The following is a 15,221-nucleotide window of genomic DNA, read 5'->3' as shown; positions in this document are numbered from 1 at the left end:
GTGCAGCAGCTGAGGTGCATTATGAGGTTCTGCAGCAGCTGAGGTGTATTATGAGGTTCTGCAGCAGCTGAGGTGCATTGTGAGGTTGTGCAGCAGCTGAGGTGCATTGTGAGGTTGTGCAGCAGCTGAGGTGTATTATGAGGTTGTGCAGCAGCTGAGGTGCATTATGAGGTTGTGCAGCAGCTGAGGTGCATTGTGAGGTTGTGCAGCAGCTGAGGTGTATTGTGAGGTTGTGCAGCAGCTGAGGTGTATTATGAGGTTGTGCAGCAGCTGAGGTGCATTATGAGGTTGTGCAGCAGCTGAGGTGCATTGTGAGGTTGTGCAGCAGCTGAGGTGCATTGTGAGGTTGTGCAGCAGCTGAGGTGTATTGTGAGGTTGTGCAGCAGCTGAGGTGCATTGTGAGGTTGTGCAGCAGCTGAGGTGTATTGTGAGGTTGTGCAGTAGCTGAGGTGCATTATGAGGTTGTGCAGCAGCTGAGGTGCATTGTGAGGTTGTGCAGCAGCTGAGGTGCATTGTGAGGTTGTGCAGCAGCTGAGGTGCATTGTGAGGTTGTGCAGCAGCTGTGGTGTATTATGAGGTTGTGCAGCAGCTGAGGTGCATTGTGAGGTTGTGCAGCAGCTGAGGTGTATTGTGAGGTTGTGCAGCAGCTGAGGTGTATTATGAGGTTGTGCAGCAGCTGAGGTGTATTATGAGGTTCTGCAGCAGCTGAGGTGTATTATGAGGTTGTGCAGCAGCTGAGGTGCATTATGAGGTTGTGCAGCAGCTGAGGTGTATTATGAGGTTCTGCAGCAGCTGAGGTGTATTATGAGGTTGTGCAGCAGCTGAGGTGCATTATGAGGTTGTGCAGCAGCTGAGGTGCATTATGAGGTGCTGCAGCAGCTGAGGTGTATTATGAGGTTGTGCAGCAGCTGAGGTGCATTATGAGGTTGTGCAGCAGCTGAGGTGTATTATGAGGTTCTGCAGCAGCTGAGGTGTATTATGAGGTTGTGCAGCAGCTGAGGTGCATTATGAGGTTGTGCAGCAGCTGAGGTGCATTATGAGGTGCTGCAGCAGCTGAGGTGCATTATGAGGTTGTGCAGCAGCTGAGGTGCATTATGAGGTTCTGCAGCAGCTGAGGTGCATTATGAGGTTGTGCACCAGCTGAGGTGCATTGTGAGGTTCTGCAGCAGCTGAGGTGCATTATGAGGTTGTGCACCAGCTGAGGTGCATTATGAGGCTCTGCAGCAGCTGAGGTGCATTGTGAGGTTCTGCAGCAGCTGTGGTGCATTGTGAGGTTGTGCAGCAGCTGAGGTGCATTGTGAGGTTCTGCAGCAGCTGAGGTGCATTATGAGGCTCTGCAGCAGCTGAGGTGCATTGTGAGGTTCTGCAGCAGCTGAGGTGCATTATGAGGCTCTGCAGCAGCTGAGGTGTATTGTGAGGTTGTGCAGCAGCTGAGGTGCATTATGAGGTTCTGCAGCAGCTGAGGTGTATTGTGAGGTTGTGCAGCAGCTGAGGTGCATTATGAGGTTCTGCAGCAGCTGAGGTGTATTGTGAGGTTGTGCAGCAGCTGTGGTGTATTATGAGGTTGTGCAGCAGCTGAGGTGCATTGTGAGGTTGTGCAGCAGCTGAGGTGCATTGTGAGGTTCTGCAGCAGCTGCGGTGCATTATGAGGTGCTGCAGCAGCTGAGGTGTTTTCTGTGCTTTGTTTTGGGGCTTTCTCCTTGTTGTTACCGTCATTGTACAGAGTCAGACGGAGAAGTCACCGGGGAGAATAGAGAGTGCGTGGGACATATTTACCCTTGATAATTGGCGACGCCCTCCTGACGCGGGGTGATGACGTACTTCCTAGAGAGAGAAAGATGTCGGAGCTGCGGGAGCTGCAGAGCCGGGTGCAGGAGCTGGAGCAGCGGCTGTACGGGGAGAGCGGGGCCCGCACCAGGAAGGTCTGTGCATGCTGACACTTGTGGTGCCCCGGCTGTGCTGCGCGAAGACTCATGGGAGTAGATAATAGCGTGACGGGGGCTGTCACCACCACCCGGCCCCCCCCCCCCCCCCCCCCCGATCACTGTCACCCCCAGCACCCGGGCCCCCCCGATCACTGTCACCCCCAGCACCCGGGCCCCCCCGATCACTGTCACCCCCAGCACCCGGGCCAAACCCCCCCCCCCCCCCCGATCACTGTCACCCCCAGCACCCGGGCCCCCCCGATCACTGTCACCCCCAGCACCCGGGCCCCCCCGATCACTGTCACCCCCCAGCACCCGGGCCCCCCCGATCACTGTCACCCCCAGCACCCGGGCCCCCCCGATGACTGTCACCCCCAGCACCCGGGCCCCCCCGATGACTGTCACCCCCAGCACCCGGGCCCCCCCGATGACTGTCACCCCCAGCACCCGGGCCCCCCCCGATCACTGTCACCCCCAGCACCTGGGCCCCCCCGATCACTGTCACCCCCCAGCACCCAGGCCCCCCCCCCCCCCGATGACTGTCACCCCCAGCGCCCGGGCCCCCCCCCCGATGACTGTCACCCCCAGCGCCCGGGCCCCCCCCCGATGACTGTCACCCCCAGCGCCCGGGCCCCCCCCCCGATGACTGTCACCCCCAGCGCCCGGGCCCCCCCCCGATGACTGTCACCCCCAGCGCCCGGGCCCCCCCCCGATGACTGTCACCCCCAGCGCCCGGGGCCCCCCCCCGATGACTGTCACCCCCCAGCGCCCGGGGCCCCCCCCCCGATGACTGTCACCCCCAGCACCCGGGCCCCCCCCGATCACTGTCACCCCCAGCACCCGGGCCCCCCCGATCACTGTCACCCCCAGCACCCGGGCCCCCCCGATCACTGTCACCCCCAGCACCCGGGCCCCCCCGATCACTGTCACCCCCAGCACCCGGGCCCCCCCCGATCACTGTCACCCCCAGCACCCGGGCCCCCCCCCGATCACTGTCACCCCCAGCACCCGGGCCCCCCCGATCACTGTCACCCCCAGCACCTGGGCCCCCCCCGATCACTGTCACCCCCAGCACCCAGGCCCCCCCCCCCCCCCCGATGACTGTCACCCCCAGCGCCCGGGCCCCCCCCCCGATGACTGTCACCCCCAGCGCCCGGGCCCCCCCCGATGACTGTCACCCCCAGCGCCCGGGCCCCCCCCCCGATGACTGTCACCCCCAGCGCCCGGGGCCCCCCCCCGATGACTGTCACCCCCAGCGCCCGGGGCCCCCCCCCCGATGACTGTCACCCCCAGCGCCCGGGGCCCCCCCCCGATGACTGTCACCCCCAGCGCCCGGGGCCCCCCCCGATGACTGTCACCCCCAGCGCCCGGGGCCCCCCCCCGATGACTGTCACCCCCAGCGCCCGGGGCCCCCCCCGATGACTGCCCCCCCCCCCCCAGCGCCCGGGCCCCCCCCGATGACTGCCCCCCCCCAGCGCCCGGGCCCCCCCGATGACTGCCCCCCCCCCCCCCCAGCGCCCGGGGCCCCCCCCCGATGACTGCCCCCCCCAGCGCCCGGGGCCCCCCCCCGATGACTGTCACCCCCAGCGCCCGGGGCCCCCCCCCGATGACTGTCACCCCCAGCGCCCGGGGCCCCCCCCGATGACTGCCCCCCCCCCCAGCGCCCGGGGCCCCCCCGATGACTGCCCCCCCCCCCAGCGCCTGGGGCCCCCCCCGATGACTGCCCCCCCCCCCCCCAGCGCCCGGGCCCCCCCCCCGATGACTGCCCCCCCCCCCAGCGCCCGGGGCCCCCCCCCGATGACTGTCCCCCCCCCCCCAGCGCCCGGGGCCCCCCCGATGACTGTCACCCCCAGCGCCCGGGCCCCCCCCCCCGATGACTGTCACCACGCGGGTGCCCCCCCCACTTCAGTTTATCCTTTGCCCCTGGTCTTGGGCTTGAGCCTCAGACTCTGATCACTGTTACGTTGCAGGTCACAGATGGGTTAATAAAAGTCCAGGTCGGTTTGGGGAACATCGCCAGCAAGAGGGAGCGAGTGAAGACCCTGTACAAGAAAAGTGAGTGCTGCATGTAGAAATCACCTCTGCTGGGGTGCGGCCCCCTACACCCCATGATCATGGGGGACCCTTCTCATAGCACGGACCCTGGACCCCAGTCTGGCTGTGACTTTGGGGTTGTGCAATGATTGGCCCTGTAGAGCCGCCCGCCGGGGTCTGTGCCCTGTAGAGCCGCCCGCCGGGGTCTGTGCCCTGTAGAGCCGCCCGCCGGGGTCTGTGCCCTGTAGAGCCGCCCGCCGGGGTCTGTGCCCTGTAGAGCCGCCCGCCGGGGTCTGTGCCCTGTAGAGCCGCCCGCCGGGGTCTGTGCCCTGTAGAGCCGCCCGCCGGGGTCTGTGCCCTGTAGAGCCGCCCGCCGGGGTCTGTGCCCTGTAGAGCCGCCCGCCGGGGTCTGTGCCCTGTAGAGCCGCCCGCCGGGGTCTGGATTGGGAGCTTTGGCTGCTGCTCGTCTCCTTTGTGAGGCTGCACTGCCCTCCTCAGGCTGAGATGTGTATTACAGGCCACTGTTCCTTTGTCATGTAGATGTGGTAACACCGCGCTCTGCTGCCTCCTTTTCTGCAGGATTTCAGTTTCCAGGGTCTCGGCTTTCAGTCAGGGTCTGCACTCGTGATGAGTTTTACTGGTGTTTTTGACTTTACGTATTTTTTGCAGCGTTTTACAGCACAAGTAAAGTGATTGATTAATAGAAACCTCCAGCCTTTTTTTACACTGTGTAATCTCCCCTGCGCTGCGGTGTAATCTCCCCTGCGCTGCGGTGTAATCTCCCCTGCGCTGCGGTGTAATCTCCCCTGCGCTGCGGTGTAATCTCCCCTGCGCTGCGGTGTAATCTCCCCTGCGCTGCGGTGTAATCTCCCCTGCGCTGCGGTGTAATCTCCCCTGCGCTGCGGTGTAATCTCCCCTGCGCTGCGGTGTAATCTCCCCGGCGCTGCGGTGTAATCTCCCCGGCGCTGCGGTGTAATCTCCCCTGCGCTTTCTCTGGCCGCAGTCTGAGTTTTCGGTGTGGATTTTCCCCCCAGATTTGCATTTTGTTCTGAAAATCCACAGGTGAAATCAATGTCCTTTTTTTACACCGCAGCAATGCATAGAGCGGTGTGCAATCTGCTCTAATGATGTCAGCACCGGAGGATTAAATAAAACCGCATCAAGACACCAAAATAACCAGCGTGAAAACTGCAATAGAAGTGAGGGGGGGATGAAATTCTGCAGCATAAGATACCCCACAAGCTGTGACCGGGGGCCCGGGACTCGGAAGGGGGGGGGGGGGTCAGGTTCTGATTGAGGCTTCTCACAGCTGGGGATTTGTATCTGAAGTATCGAGGTCAGAGTCCAGATTGATATAGTGTGCCTGCCCTGATACATTGTAACGCCAGACACTGATGCTGCTGTGCTGTGTCCTCAGAGGAGGGTCTGGACCTCATGCAGGTGTAACAAACCCTCCGCTGTGAGAAGCTGTGTATAGGGCTGCGGTGCCGGCAAACCACCGTATATCCCAGAAAATAGCCAGGGATAGCGGCGCCAACATGAAGAGACCTCCTCGCCTGTATATGTACAGGTCAGAGGCTTCCCCGGGTGGTCAGATAATGGGAAGAGGCCAGTGTATGGGGGATACGGCAGGACGGCTCCTCTCTCCTGTATATGTACAGGTCAGAGGCTTCCCCGGGTGGTCAGATAATGGGAAGAGGCCAGTGTATGGGGGATACGGCAGGACGGCTCCTCTCTCCTGTATATGTACAGGTCAGAGGCTTCCCCGGGTGGTCAGATAATGGGAAGAGGCCGGTGTATGGGGGATACGGCAGGACGGCTCCTCTCTCCTGTATATGTACAGGTCAGAGGCTTCCCCGGGTGGTCAGATAATGGGAAGAGGCCAGTGTATGGGGGATACGGCAGGACGGCTCCTCTCTCCTGTATATGTACAGGTCAGAGGCTTCCCCGGGTGGTCAGATAATGGGAAGAGGCCAGTGTATGGGGGATACGGCAGGACGGCTCCTCTCTCCTGTATATGTACAGGTCAGAGGCTTCCCCGGGTGGTCAGATAATGGGAAGAGGCCGGTGTATGGGGGATACGGCAGGACGGCTCCTCTCTCCTGTATATGTACAGGTCAGAGGCTTCCCCGGGTGGTCAGATAATGGGAAGAGGCCAGTGTATGGGGGATACGGCAGGACGGCTCCTCTCTCCTGTATATGGATAGGGAGTCTTCCCCGGGTGGACAGATAATGGGAAGAGGCCAGTGTATGGGAGGACACGGCAGGACGGCTCCTCTCTCCTGTATATGGATAGGGAGTCTTCCCCGGGTGGACAGATAATGGGAAGAGGCCGTTGTATGGGGGACACGGCAGGACGGCTCCTCTCTCCTGTATATGGATAGGGAGTCTTCCCCGGGTGGACAGATAATAGGAAGAGGCCAGTGTATGGGGGGACACGGCAGGACGGCTCCTCTCTCCTGTATATGGACAGGTCAGAGGCTTCTCCGGGTGGACAGATAATGGGAAGAGGCCAGTGTATGGGGGATACGGCAGGACGGCTCCTCTCTCCTGTATATGGATAGGGAGTCTTCCCCGGGTGGACAGATAATGGGAAGAGGCCGGTGTATGGGGGACACGGCAGGACGGCTCCTCTCTCCTGTATATGGACAGGTCAAAGGCTTCCCCGGGTGGTCAGATAATGAGAAGAGGCCAGTGTATGGGGGGACACGGCAGGACGGCTCCTCTTTCCTGTATATGGATAGGGAGTCTTCCCCGGGTGGACAGATAATGGGGAGAGGCCGGTGTATGGGGGACACGGCAGGACGGCTCCTCTCCTGTATATGGATAGGGAGTCTTCCCCGGGTGGACAGATAATGGGGAGAGGCCAGTGTATGGGGGGGACACGGCTGGACGGCTCCTCTCCTGTATATGGACAGGTCAGAGGCTTCCCCGGGTGGACAGATAATGGGGAGAGGCCGGTGTATGGGGGGACACGGCAGGACGGCTCCTTTCTCCTGTAGGCTCGCTGCCTCTCTCTCACTGACCAGAGTTTACCTTTCAGTCGATGATTTGATGAAGTATCTGGACCCCCAGTACATCGACAGAATGGCCGTCCCTGACGCCATGAAGCTGGAGTTCATCCTGGCAGGTAATTGCTGACGTGTGTGATTATGGGGGGCCGCTCACGCGGGGGGCTGTCCGAATGGTGATTGGTGACGTGTGTGATTATGGGGGGCTGCTCACGCGGGGGGCTGTCCGGATGGTGATGGTTTTCTTTCCCCTGCAGAGGAGCCGTACATCCTGAGCCAGGTCGCCCTGATGGAGCAGCTCCACTCCCTGCAGCCGCTCCTGGACAGCGAGCACCTCAAAGGTGAGGCCCCAGAGGATGCGTCCCTGTGCCCCCCCCCCTCCCCCTCCACAAGGCTGCTCTCGGGCGTGAAAACTTCTGCCACCTTCTAATAGACTTTATGCTTTGATTTTTTTCCCCATTTTTAGGGTGTAGATGGAGCGGTCCTGTGTGTGCAGAGGCGGGGAACCTTTACTGATTTCTCACTTGCCACCGCTGAGGGTTTGTTACTGTTATATCCAGTGCAGACAATCACCTGACAGTTTGCTGCAATGTGTCAGCGCAGGGGTAACAAACCCTCAGCGGGGGCCGGTCTCTGCAGATTTCAGCTTTGTTTTTTTCTTTGAATTCTCGCCCCGCACACCCCCTGCGCCCTTAGGAAGAATATGAACGTTACGTAATCATGGAGGGGTTAACATTGTGAACAGTGTAGATGGAAAGTCCTGTAACTTATACATAGCAGCAGAGAGGTTGCCCCCGGTGAGGTCGCCCCCGGGGGGTGGTGCAGGTGAGCGCTCTGTGACCCGTCTCTCTGTGTTCTCAGCGGTGCCGGGCGCTGGCCTCCAGGCTGCAGACCCTGTCCCAGATCCACATCAAGCAGCAGGTTAGTGTCTTCTGACTTCTCATGTACTATGTCTCCTCCAGTCACATCATAAGCTGCGAGCACCGTCTTTTGCTCTGTGCGGTGCCGCTTGCATTGTGTCAATGAAATATACCCCCCTCAGCAGTGTGAGAGTTACTGCGGCAGACCTGGCACTTCATGTGTCCGGCCGGGGCCTGGCGTGGCTGAGGCTGCTCTCCGTCATTGATCGGTGCTGACGGCAGCCGCTCGCAGATTATCCACTTTATGGGACAATTTTATGGCTTTTTTTATTTTCCGCTGACTTAAAAACTGTTTAGAAAGTGAAGCACTTAGAGGGGAGGCCGGGGCGGTAATGAGCGAGGCGCGGGCTCCGGGGCAGTAATGAGCGAGGCGCGGGCTCCGGGGAGGTAATGAGCGAGGCGCGGGCCCCGGGGAGGTAATGAGCGAGGCGCGGGCCCCGGGGAGGTAATGAGCGAGGCGCGGGCCCCGGGGAGGTAATGAGCGAGGCGTGGGCTCCGGGGAGGTAATGAGCGAGGCGTGGGCTCCGGGGAGGTAATGAGCGAGGCGTGGGCTCCGGGGAGGTAATGAGCGAGGCGTGGGCTCCGGGGAGGTAATGAGCGAGGCGTGGGCTCCGGGGAGGTAATGAGCGAGGCGTGGGCTCCGGGGAGGTAATGAGCGAGGCGTGGGCTCCGGGGCGGTAATGAGCGAGGCGCGGGCTCCGGGGCGGTAATGAGCGAGGCGTGGGCTCCGGGGCGGTAATGAGTGAGGCGCGGGCTCCGGGGCGGTAATGAGTGAGGCGCGGGCTCCGGGGCGGTAATGAGCGAGGCGCGGGCCCCGGGGAGGTAATGAGCGAGGCGCGGGCCCCGGGGAGGTAATGAGCGAGGCGCGGGCCCCGGGGAGGTAATGAGCGAGGCGCGGGCCCCGGGGAGGTAATGAGCGAGGCGCGGGCCCCTGGGGAGGTAATGAGCGAGGCGTGGGCTCCGGGGAGGTAATGAGCGAGGCGCGGGCTCCGGGGAGGTAATGAGCGAGGCGCGGGCTCCGGGGCGGTAATGAGCGAGGCGTGGGCCCCGGGGAGGTAATGAGCGAGGCGCGGGCCCCGGGGAGGTAATGAGCGAGGCGCGGGCTCCGGGGAGGTAATGAGCGAGGCGCGGGCCCCGGGGAGGTAGTGAGCGAGGCGCGGGCCCCGGGGAGGTAGTGAGCGAGGCGCGGGCCCCGGGGAGGTAATGAGCGAGGCGTGGGCTCCGGGGAGGTAATGAGCGAGGCGCGGGCTCCGGGGAGGTAATGAGCGAGGCGTGGGCTCCGGGGAGGTAATGAGCGAGGCGCGGGCTCCGGGGAGGTAATGAGCGAGGCGCGGGCTCCGGGGAGGTAGTGAGCGAGGCGCGGGCTCCGGGGAGGTAGTGAGCGAGGCGCGGGCTCCGGGGAGGTAGTGAGCGAGGAGCGGGCTCCGGGGCGGCTCACCCTCTGTGGTTTATAATGTGTTGCCGGCTGCCGAGAACAGCGGGAAGAGAAGCTCCAATATTATATACAATCACTCCCATCATCCTCATACCCAGAAGCCCCCAACCCCACATCACAACATCCCCCTCCCCCATACTGACCCCCGTGTGTGCGGCCTCTCCACAGGACCAGAGCGAGGAGGTGACGGCCGAGACCAAGAGACTCCTGGAGGACTACAACAAGATGGTATCCTTCATATACAGCCCGGAGGTGGAGAACCAGCAGTCCCATGTAACACCACAGATAATGTAGTAATGTCACCTGCAGTCCTATGTAACACCACAGATAACACAGTGATATCTCTGAGTACAGATAATGTAGTAGATGTCTCCTGCAAGTCCTATGTAACACCACAGATAACACAGTGATGTCTCTGAGTACAGATAATGTAGTAGATGTCACCTGCAGTCCTATGTAACACCACAGATAACACAGTGATATCTCTGAGTACAGATAATGTAGTAGATGTCACCTGCAGTCCTATGTAACACCACAGATAACACAGTGGTATCTCTGAGTACAGATAATGTAGTAGATGTCACCTGCAGTCCTATGTAACACCACAGATAACACAGTGATATCTCTGAGTACAGATAATGTAGTAGATGTCACCTGCAGTCCTATGTAACACCACAGATAACACAGTGATATCTCTGAGTACAGATAATGTAGTAGATGTCACCTGCAGTCCTATGTAACACCACAGATAACACAGTGATATCTCTGAGTACAGATAATGCAGAATGTCACCTGCAGTCCTATGTAACACCACAGATAACACAGTGATATCTCTGAGTACAGATAATGTAGTAGATGTCTCCTGCAGTCCTATGTAACACCAGAGATAACACAGTGATATCTCTTGAGTACAGATAATGTAGTAGATGTCACCTGCAGTCCTATGTAACACCACAGATAACACAGTGATATCTCTCTGAGTACAGATAATGTAGTAGATGTCACCTGCAGTCCTATGTAACACCACAGATAACACAGTGATATCTCTGAGTACAGATAATGCAGTAGATGTCACCTGCAGTCCTATGTAACACCACAGATAACACAGTGATATCTGAGTACAGATAATGTAGTAGATGTCACCTGCAGTCCTATGTAACGCCACAGATAACACAGTGATATCTCTGAGTACAGATAATGCAGTAGATGTCACCTGCAGTCCTATGTAACACCACAGATAACACAGTGATATCTCTGAGTGCAGATAATGTAGTAGATGTCACCTGCAGTCCTATGTAACACCACAGATAACACAGTGATATCTCTGAGTACAGATAATGCAGTAGATGTCACCTGCAGTCCTATGTAACACCACAGATAACACAGTGATATCTCTGAGTACAGATAATGTAGTAGATGTCACCTGCAGTCCTATGTAACACCACAGATAACACAGTGATATCTCTGAGTACAGATAATGTAGTAGATGTCACCTGCAGTCCTATGTAACACCACAGATAACACAGTGATCTCTCTCTGAGTACAGATAATGTAGTAGATGTCTCCTGCAGTCCTATGTAACACCAGAGATAACACAGTGATATCTGAGTACAGATAATGTAGTAGATGTCACCTGCAGTCCTATGTAACACCACAGATAACACAGTGATATCTGAGTACAGATAATGCAGTAGATGTCACCTGCAGTCCTATGTAACACCACAGATAACACAGTGATATCTGAGTACAGATAATGTAGTAGATGTCACCTGCAGTCCTATGTAACGCCACAGATAACACAGTGATATCTCTGAGTACAGATAATGCAGTAGATGTCACCTGCAGTCCTATGTAACACCACAGATAACACAGTGATATCTCTGAGTGCAGATAATGTAGTAGATGTCACCTGCAGTCCTATGTAACACCACAGATAACACAGTGATATCTCTGAGTACAGATAATGCAGTAGATGTCACCTGCAGTCCTATGTAACACCACAGATAACACAGTGATATCTGAGTACAGATAATGTAGTAGATGTCATCTGCAGTCCTATGTAACGCCACAGATAACACAGTGATATCTCTGAGTACAGATAATGCAGTAGATGTCACCTGCAGTCCTATGTAACACCACAGATAACACAGTGATATCACTGAGTACAGATAATGTAGTAGATGTCACCTGCAGTCCTATGTAACACCACAGATAACACAGTGATATCTCTGAGTACAGATAATGTAGTAGATGTCACCTGCAGTCCTATGTAACACCACAGATAACACAGTGATATCTCGGAGTACAGATAATGTAGTAGATGTCACCTGCAGTCCTATGTAACACCACAGATAACACAGTGATATCTCTGAGTGCAGATAATGTAGTAGATGTCACCTGCAGTCCTATGTAACACCACAGATAACACAGTGATATCTCTGAGTACAGATAATGTAGTAGATGTCACCTGCAGTCCTATGTAACACCACAGATAACACAGTGATATCTCTGAGTACAGATAATGCAGTAGATGTCACCTGCAGTCCTATGTAACACCACAGATAACACAGTGATATCTGAGTACAGATAATGTAGTAGATGTCATCTGCAGTCCTATGTAACGCCACAGATAACACACTGATATCTCTGAGTACAGATAATGTAGTAGATGTCACCTGCAGTCCTATGTAACACCACAGATAACACAGTGATATCTCTGAGTACAGATAATGCAGTAGATGTCACCTGCAGTCCTATGTAACACCACAGATAACACAGTGATATCACTGAGTACAGATAATGTAGTAGATGTCACCTGCAGTCCTATGTAACACCACAGATAACACAGTGATATCTCTGAGTACAGATAATGTAGTAGATGTCGCCTGCAGTCCTATGTAACACCACAGATAACACAGTGATATATCTGAGCACAGATAATGCAGTAGATGTCACCTGCAGTCCTATGTAACACCACAGATAACACAGTGATATCTCTGAGTACAGATACTGTAGTAGATGTCACCGGCAGTCCTATGTAACAGATAATGTAGTAGATGTCACCTGCAGTCCTATGTAACAGCACTGATGTATGTGCCTTAACCCTTGGTGTCAGACTCTCCTCCTGTCTAAGCAGTTTGTGATGTGGGATGAGATGCTTTCTCAGATTGAAGCTGCAGAGCCGGTGAAGCCGGGCTGTGAGTGACGTCGGTGATGGTTGTTCGGAGCCTCCATTGTGTTCGCCGCTTCTTCCTCTGCCGCTTCTCTCATTTGTCCTCCTCGGTGGAGGGACGACGCTGACGCTGTGACGCCCGGGTTTCGCTGCTGATGTTTGTCCTCCTGTGACGCCCGGGTTTCGCTGCTGATGTTTGTCCTCCTGTGACGCCCGGGTTTCGCTGCTGATGTTTGTCCTCCTGTGACGCCCGGGTTTCGCTGCTGATGTTTGTCCTCCTGTGACGCCCGGGTTTCGCTGCTGATGTTTGTCCTCCTGTGACGCCCGGGTTTCGCTGCTGATGTTTGTCCTCCTGTGACGCCCGGGTTTCGCTGCTGATGTTTGTCCTCCTGTGACGCCCGGGTTTCGCTGCTGATGTTTGTCCTCCTGTGACGCCCGGGTTTCGCTGCTGATGTTTGTCCTCCTGTCACTCCCGGGTTTCGCCTCTTTAGCCCCTGTCTGTATCTATAGAGCTGCACTTATCGCAGCAGGGGGAGGGGGGGGGGGGGGGGGTGGACGTGGATGGGTTCCCAGGAGCGATTATGACCCCCATAGACATAAAATACTCCAAGACCACTCCTGAGATCAGTTCGTCTGTAATCCGGCTGCTCCGTTTCATATTTTATTTTCTGCTCTCACATGCAGTGCGCTGAGCACACTGGGTACAGACTGTGGCGGGGGTTTATAGGACCATGTGGACCGCTGCGGCTCTGTGGTGGGATCAGTACCAGATATAAGAAGCAGAGGGAGGATTAATCGGACGGTCCTCCATCTCGCTGCAGCTTCGTCTGTGTTTGGAGTCCGGATTCCTCTCCTAATTATCCCTGCATTTCACGCTTCTCTCTCGTCCTATAGATACATTAACTATTTATGTCCTGTGTCCATGGCTCTGTGTCCCTCTCCCCCAGTGCTGTACACCCCCCGGTGCCGCGGTTTCTTCCGGTGGAGCCGCGGTCACAACGTTATTTATGTCATCATTTTATTTCCATTACAAAAAATTCCAATAAAATGTGGACTCAGCTCCTGGTGGTCGGGTGTTCTGTATGTGCCGTCCCTTTTATACACTGTGGCTGATAACTGGAGACAATAGCAGGAGTGGCTCAGATTTTGGGTGATGTGACAAATCCATGAAGATAATCCTGTTCATACAAGACTGAAGACGTCTCCGCGAGCAAGAGCCTGTGTGATCAGCAACAAGAGGAAGAGTCACCAGGAAATATTCAGAGAGGAATGTACAGCAGGGGAGGGGTTAATGAGAGGATGCTGTGAATGTACAGCAGGGGAGGGGTTAATGAGAGGATGTTGGGAATGTACAGCAGGGGAGGGGTTAATGAGAGGATGCTGGGAATGAACAGCAGTGGAGGGGTTAATATGAGGATGCTGGGAATGTACAGCAGGGGAGGGGTTAATGAGAGGATGCATGGTTTGTACAGCAAGGGAGGGGTTAATGATAGGATGCTGGAAATGTACAGCAGTTGAAGGGTTAATGAAAGGATGCTGGGAATATACAGCAGGGGAAGGGTTAAAATGCTGGGAATGTACAGCAGGGGAGGGGTTAATGTGAGGATGCTGGGAATGTACAGCAGGGGAGAGGTTAATAGGATGCTGGAAATGTACAGCAGGGAAAGGGTTAATGAGAGGATGCTGGGAATGAACAGCAGGGGAGAGGTTAATAGGATGCTGCAAATGTACAGCAGGGGAAGGGTTAATGAGAGGATGCTGGGAATGTACAGCAGGGGAGGGGTTAATGAGAGGTTGCTGGAAATGTACAGCAGAGAAGGGGTTAATGAGAGGATGCTGGGAATGTACAGCAGGGGAGGGGTTAATGAGAGGATGCTGGGAATGTACAGCAGGGGAGGGGTTAATGAGAGGATGCTGATAGTGTACAGCAGGGGAGGGGTTAATGAGAGGATGCTGGGAATGTACAGCAGGGGAGGCGTTAATGAGAGGATGTTGGGAATGTACAGCAGGGGAGGGGTTAATGAGAGGATGCTGGTAATATACAGCAGGGGAGGGGTTAATGAAAGGATGCTGGTAATATACAGCAGGGGAGGGGTTAATAGGATTCTATTATACAGCAGGGGAGGGGTTAATGAGAGGATGCTGGGAATGTACAGCAGGGGAGGGGTTAATGAGAGGATGCTGGGAATGTACAGCAGGGGAGGGGTTAATAGGATGCTGGGAATGAACAGCAGTGGAGGGGTTAATATGAGGATGCTGGGAATGTACAGCAGGGGAGGGGTTAATGAGAGGATGCATGGTTTGTACAGCAAGGGAGGGGTTAATGAGAGGATGCTGGAAATGTACAGCAGTTGAAGGGTTAATGAAAGGATGCTGGGAATATACAGCAGGGGGAAGGGTTAAGATGCTGGGAATGTACAGCAGGGGAGGGGTTAATGAGAGGATGCTGGTAATATACAGCAGGGGAGGGGTTAATGAGAGGATGCTGGTAATATACAGCAGGGGAGGGGTTAATGAAAGGATGCTGGTAATATACAGCAGGGGAGGGGTTAATAGGATTCTATTATACAGCAGGGGAGGGGTTAATGAGAGGATGCTGGTAATATACAGCAGGGGAGGGGTTAATGAGAGGATGCTGGGAATGTACAGCAGGGGAGGGGTTAATAGGATGCTGGGAATGAACAGCAGTGGAGGGGTTAATATGAGGATGCTGGGAATGTACAG

At 56.3% G+C, this 15,221-nt stretch overlaps 1 protein-coding gene across 1 annotated transcript; it reads left to right on the top strand.

The window, feature by feature from the left end:
• The first annotated feature begins 1,809 nt into the window (after positions 1-1,809).
• DCTN3 (dynactin subunit 3) lies at positions 1,810-13,556 on the top strand. Its single transcript, XM_075329995.1, is given in 8 exon segments — positions 1,810-1,922; positions 3,896-3,980; positions 7,003-7,089; positions 7,228-7,311; positions 7,832-7,845; positions 7,847-7,891; positions 9,494-9,553; positions 12,441-13,556. Coding segments are annotated over 8 exon segments (549 nt in total). The 5' UTR covers positions 1,810-1,838; the 3' UTR covers positions 12,531-13,556.
• The last annotated feature ends 1,665 nt before the right edge of the window (positions 13,557-15,221 follow it).

Source organism: Anomaloglossus baeobatrachus, chromosome 1 (assembly GCF_048569485.1).
Source record: "Anomaloglossus baeobatrachus isolate aAnoBae1 chromosome 1, aAnoBae1.hap1, whole genome shotgun sequence".
NCBI classification, from domain to species: domain Eukaryota; kingdom Metazoa; phylum Chordata; class Amphibia; order Anura; family Aromobatidae; genus Anomaloglossus; species Anomaloglossus baeobatrachus.
Note: the sequence above shows the minus strand (reverse complement) of the source record. Positions and strands in the feature narration are given on the sequence as shown.